The sequence below is a fragment of the Leptonychotes weddellii genome, chromosome 5 (genome assembly GCF_054177405.1).
Source record: "Leptonychotes weddellii isolate Sample4059 chromosome 5, ASM5417740v2, whole genome shotgun sequence".
Lineage (NCBI taxonomy): Eukaryota > Metazoa > Chordata > Mammalia > Carnivora > Phocidae > Leptonychotes > Leptonychotes weddellii.
Window position 1 is genome coordinate 14,101,165 of NC_138373.1, and position 6,428 is coordinate 14,107,592.

At 43.3% G+C, this 6,428-nt stretch overlaps 1 protein-coding gene across 1 annotated transcript in view; it reads right to left on the bottom strand.

Moving 5' to 3' along the window:
- Positions 1–229: 229 nt before the first annotated feature.
- VKORC1L1 (vitamin K epoxide reductase complex subunit 1L1) overlaps positions 230–6,428 on the bottom strand; it is a 52,333-nt gene continuing 46,134 nt past the window's right edge. Inside the window, 3 exon segments of the mRNA XM_081819641.1 lie at positions 230–3,784; positions 3,787–3,870; positions 3,872–4,100. Of these exon segments, the coding sequence (XP_081675767.1) occupies positions 3,755–3,784; positions 3,787–3,870; positions 3,872–4,100 (343 nt within the window). The 3' untranslated portion in view covers positions 230–3,754.

The window sequence follows — 6,428 nt, forward strand, 5'->3', positions numbered from 1 at the left end:
ACCACATACATCGCAAGCGCACGCAAATTCCAGGAACTACAGTCTCCTAAGAATTCTGCATGTGTCTTCTATAAATTACAAATATGGAAGGGAAAAAGAGGCAGCTCAGTATACCTGTAGGAAGGAAGTTACAGCGTCAGCCTCCAGAGTAGCTGATGGGAAGACTGGACTGACCCCAGCACCTCGTTTGGACTGTGACACTTCAGCGTAAGAAGAATAGCAGCACAGCTTCCACGGTAATTACGGCTACATTTATTTTATACCAAAAAAGTTATGTGCAACAAATAAACATTCTTACATATTTACATTTGTTTTTACCAGTTAGCAAAACGGTCCTAAGTCTCGGATAAAGAATATTTCTATCTATAGTAAAGGGGGAAGTCTGCCCAGTGAACTCCACTTTAAATGAATGTTTGCTCTGGAGCTTAAAGCACTAGTAATAAATATTTCTGATGGAACATACTATACAGATCATACACCTAATACTTAGGCCATGCTTAATACAGTTTTATAACAAAACATTTCACCTTTTCTGGGCTCATTTGTTAAAAAAAAAACAACAACAAAAAAACTAAGTAGCCTGGATTCCCACCCCTGCCCCTCCCGTTTTATCGAAGGGGAGAGTTCTCACAGATTAGGAATCATAAGTGCTGCCTAAAAGGTCTGAATAGAAATGTTCCACCAATGCTTGCGTGTTGGGGGAAAACACACGAGGACAAAGGTTGCATGTTAGGTATTCCTTCCCAAATAGGTTACCAAAAATGATAAGTGGATTTCTTGTTGGCATTTGTCTGACACGAACTTTCAAGACAAGATTTGCCCGCTTTCACTCATGTCAAGCGGTGGTTCCAATCTCAGTTACGAAGTAGTCGCTGAAGATGACTTCGCACTTTTGCTGATAATCTTATAAATGAAATACAAGCAAACTAAAGCCAACAAATAGTTTTAATTTCACTGGAGTCTTGGTCCTATATCCTACCGAGTAGGGTCCAAAGATCTCTTGTACCAAACGACAGATCTCTGTCTCCGTATGAAAATAGTCAATGCTTTCAACATCTTTAAAAGTAACGGATTTAAAGAGAGGTGACATACATCAAGTAGAAGTAATTCCTGGCACACAGCTAGTTAAACCTGAGTTATTCACCAGTTTACCTTCGTGGAAAGCACCTAGCTGCAATGAAAAACCGAGTGAAATCCACCAAGCCACCTAGAATTTGTCATCTAACCACAGCTTATTTCTTCAAATGATACGACTGCCAAGTAAATAAGGGACTCGTTCCCCAAACCAAGAAGCATGGAATTACTGCACGAAACAGACATCCCGTCTCCCCCTCCCCCACTTTGTTCTTCCATGTTGGTGGCTAGTGATGTTGCAGTGTTTTAAATACTGAGTCTAACGTAGTCGTAACAGTCCTCAAATTCTACAGCACGGTGTCTTCTCCTTCTTGGGGCGGAAGACAGGATGGAGAGGGGAGACTAAATTCTTCCCCCGGGGTCCTGTTGCCTACTGAGATACCAGCAGCACGATGCTGTTATTTCAGGCAGCACGCCTTCATCGCTCAGTGAGAAAAAAGGTACGAATTCTACCGGGGTCACGGGAACGTGGCAAAAAATTTCGTACGACTGAAACAGTGGTGTTCTCCCCAAGGCTTATTAGGAAAGCAAAGGAAAACCTGGAAGGGTCTGGCTGATCGTTTTTCACGTTTTATCCTGTAAGAGTTGAAGACATTTCCAAGGATGCAACATCAAGACAAGCTTTAACTATACTCTGCTGATTGATACAAAATATGATGAAAAACCCTTTTAAATTGGGACATGAGGAACTTATTTAGCACAGCCGGTGTTATATATACCCCAGAAGTCTTCACTGTTAACCATTTCCACTCTAGCTTAGAAGAAAGAACCGGAAGCTGCTTGGCAGGACTGGAAGCGCTGCTACGAGATGACCTCACTGGACAAGTTCTTCCACGTTGGGACTTGTTTCTCCACCAACACCAGACATCCAATCCAATGCTTTCTGTAGTTCATTCACTACAGAAACAAGAACAGTACATACATAATAAAACAGGCATTGGACTATTCACATTCATGGGAAAACATAAGCCTGGAAATCCGAATTCGACTTTTACGAAACTGGGTAAAACTGGTTGAAAGTTCATTACAGTTCAGGTGTTACACCTGCCTTGGGCCAAAAAAATACATTGCATCAGTTAGGACAGTTAGTTGGACGCTGCTGAAAGCTGCTGACTCTACACATCACGGCTTACAGAGCAGAGCCTGTCCCCTCCCTTCAGAAAGAAGGCTTGGGAAGCACTCAAAAGTTCCCGGTCTCTCTTGAACACAACGATGACTCTAACTGGAAGCAAAAACATTGCTACTACTTCTCAGCGTAAGCAATAAAATGATCATACAGAACCCTTCCAGAGAATAATGCAGGTTTTCTACTTCATGGTAAGAGGAAGGAAGGACACTTCTGCCCAAGTTCAACACACAAAATATTTGGTTTGAGGTTTAAGACAGAAGGCACTTTTAACATTCTGATAGAAGGTATTAACCATGGAAACATACTGTCGCAATTTCATTTGGGTTTATTCACATCACCTTTAAAACCTGGGCATTTGCGTAGTTTTCTAGAAAGAGCAGCGACACCGTTAGAGTACTTCACCTTCAGATATTTCTACCTGCACCACTCCTGATGGAGCAAGCTGAGCAGCGTGTCAGCCCTAAAATTTACAAATCTCATACTGACTCTACAGCAATTAAACTAGACATCCAATTAGTGCAGAATGAAACAGGAGATACTACGGAGCTACCCAAGAGCAATCCTACTCTGGAGCAACTGGGCTTATACTGGTTATTTCAAGGTCCTCATACTGTTTGGTCGACTGGCACCCATGTTAAGGAAAAATATCTGCATGAAAATTCAGCTACTGTAAGAGACTTTACCTAAAAATGCCATATTAATGTTTCCAGCTTTTCTCCAAAGAAATCTAAGCCATTTCCCCATCTTTGGTGTCCTGAAGGCATTGGACGTGAAGGTCTGGTCACATGACACATTTTGTAAGGTTATAATCGATCCAGTTTTATGACTAGACGCAAGCTTGACTTGAATGTCCAAATTTAGTTTCTTCCTTTCCGAGGAAGGAGATGAAAGGGAACCAACTACCCTATTATTTTTGCTGTCAGTATTGAACCCACAGCTGTCAGTTCTTTTCACAAGATGCTCTGTACTTACTACTTTCACTATTTCTTCAGTCAACATTGGGCTGACAATTCTTCATTGCTACACTTCAACTAAACTGTACAGTAAGTTCTGCAGGGATGGATCCAATAGGTCTACCTTTATTTACAAATATCACATAAATGGATTCTAGTTGAATCTATATGTTTAAATCCATCGGCTAAAAACATATTACATATTGTAAACATGGCAATATTTAATACAGTATCTATTCTAAAATATTTTCATGTCATGATCACATTTGTTATACCTGAAATTGAATTTATACACATTAGAGAATTACTAGCAATGGTTGCTCACTTTACAATCAAGGGCAGGGGGCTAGGGCTACATTTTATTATTTCAGAAACATCTTCAAAGTAAAGTTAAAGCTTGTCTTTGATTGGCTCGGCATATCCTTTTTTCTTTCTTTCTTTTTTTTTTTTTGTAGCCATATTTAAAATGAAGATTGACACAGAAAATAGCTAGGGCCCCTTCTAATTTACAGGATTTTAAAAAATCAGTTTACGATTCTTAGGGAAAGTGTCTGTTGTAAAGAATTAAAAAACAAACAAACAAACAAAAAACTGCTGCAAAATAAACTTAATGGAAAAGGGGACTTTCCGACTGTCAGTTCAGAGTTCGTCCGGCTGTCAGTCCTGCTTAGGCTGCAGCTGCCGTTTCCAGGCCTCATTCAAGTAAACTAGTCGTTTGTAGTTGATGATAAGAAGAATGAAGTTCAGCACATATGTGATGACGCAGATGATGCAAAACTCCTTCAGCACAAAGTACAGAATGTAGGCCAGGTACAGAGACCCGACCACAGACACGATGGAGGATGTCATGAGGATTAAAGCTGCAACTGCGCTTGCTGTCATGCCTGCAAGAGAAAGAGACACCGGCTCAGTGAGGCCTCGACAACGGAGACAGAGTCTCTGAGGGAAACGCTAGCATTCTGTGATTCGGCGCGGTGCTGGACCGCTGGCTGTGCTGACACACGGGATGAAATCTGGGACCAAAAACGACCGGCCTGTTTTGTTAAGATTATGCAGGTTGGCTTTGCACACAGAATACCAGCTGCAGTGCTTCTGATTTGTCAGTATTCTAGGTGAAATAGTACTTACACCATAAACGAGCCTTACTTAGTTAAGTCACGCAGAGAAAATACGCAGTCTTACAACCACATCCTGCGTGAAGCTCATCTGGAAAATCGACAGCCTCATCGCTCCCAATGGAGAAAGGAACGTGAGGCCCAGAGCCTTCTCTCCCAAGCAGGCCGCACTTCCCCTGGCCTCTTCACCGCAGGCTCCCCATCTGTGGGCAGTAAAATCCTGCCTTTTGTTTCGTCAGATTTTTCAAAAATCCACAATGCTTAGGTCAAACTTTCCAAAAATCATACAAAGATGATTGTACCAATATGCTGCTGAAGAAGGAAAAAACTTGCAATAACCATTTCAGGAAGGGCTCACCCGGGAAGGTAACGGAAACCACGTTTGGCCAGTTGGGCCACATGTGGGTCACAGCAGATCAAGAAGAGAGGCCGTTCTGTGCGCTACACCGGGGCTCTGGGATGCTGACATCGTCACATGTACGGTTATGTAATTTCCTGCAGCCGACAGTCGGGAGAACACGTGCTCTTATTCTCAAGGACAGAGGAGACAGCAGAGCCTGTTAAACTACCCTCCCTTCCAACAACTAATGGACAAGGAGAACAGCAACAGGAAAAAATAATCGGTGGCGGGAGGTTCGAAGAGGTTAATTAAGGAGCTGAAATCCCCACTGCCAGTTGACAAGAAGCTGCCTGTGGGCTACAGTCGGGCCACAAAGGCCGGACTTGCTCCCAGGACCGGTCATTCTAGCGTATGACCCTTCCTAAGGCTCCTCAAGGCTGCCATGCCGCTGGATTCCTTGTGCCGGGGACGGGCAAATCCGACCGGCCACCTGCTCGTGCGCATGAAGACTGACTGGACCAGCCGCGCTCACTCGTAGGGAACATCCTGAAAGGTCTTCTGGCTGGCCCTGTCCTAAATATCTACGCCTTCAAAAATTAATGCTGTCACGTGAGTTTGACTAAGAGAGTTGGTTTCAAAATGATACGGACAGGGCGCCTGGGTGGCTCAGTTGGTTAAGCGACTGCCTTCGGCTCAGGTCATGATCCTGGAGTCCCGGGATCGAGTCCCGCATCGGGCTCCCTGCTCGGCAGGGAGTCTGCTTCTCCCTCTGACCCTCCCCCCTCTCATGCTCTCTATCTCATTCTCTCTCTCAAATAAATAAATAAAAAATCTTTTAAAAAAAAAATGATATGGACAAGTTATTTACTTTCTCCATGCCACTCTTTTCCTTGAGATTATAATCATTTCTCCCTCCTAATACTGATGTGTGAATTAAAAGAGCTACCAGGTGGGGCACCCGGCTGGCTCAGCCAGCACAGCACGTGACTCTGGATCTCAGGGTCGTGAGTTCAAGCCCCACGTCGGGCCTAGAGCTTACTTAATAAATGAATGAATGAATGAGTGAGTGAGTGAGCTAATAGGTATAAAGCCCTTCGAATGCTCCATAAATCCCGGCTATTAAATACTCTTGCACCCAACCTGTCCTGATGTAATGGGGCTGGTGGCTGGGGGTACAATTCCCAGTGGGATTTACAAGGTGCTGTGACTAAATAAACGAGGGTTCGATCAAGCAGTGGAACATTCTGCAGCTGTGAAGAAGAATGAAGACAATGGACTGCTATGGAAATATCACCATGATGAGTTAGTCGAGCAAAAAAGAAAAAAGAGTATGTAGGACAGTATGTACAGCATCTGCCTTTTGTATTTTAAAAAGGAGGAAGATGAAGATGACAGGCTTGGACTTTCTTGTACTTGCCTAAGGAAAGTCCTGCAACACACAGCTACCAGCCGGGGACGAACGGCAGCAGGAAGTGGGCAGAGGGGGGCAAAGGTCAGGGCAGGCTTTTTGCTGGATAGCATTTTATATTTTTTTACTCTTGAACTCGTGAAAGTATTACCTATGGAAAAATTAAATTAAAAATGCTGCATCTCAAACTACTTATAAGGCAGTGAAGACGATGTGCTCTGGCAAACTGTGTGAGATGAGTTCACGTGTGCCGCCTTCCATGTGCCTCCCGACATTGAAAATGCCTCATGTGGACACACAAAATGTGCACAGAAAAGATACACAGGATACACACCATTTAAAATCTATA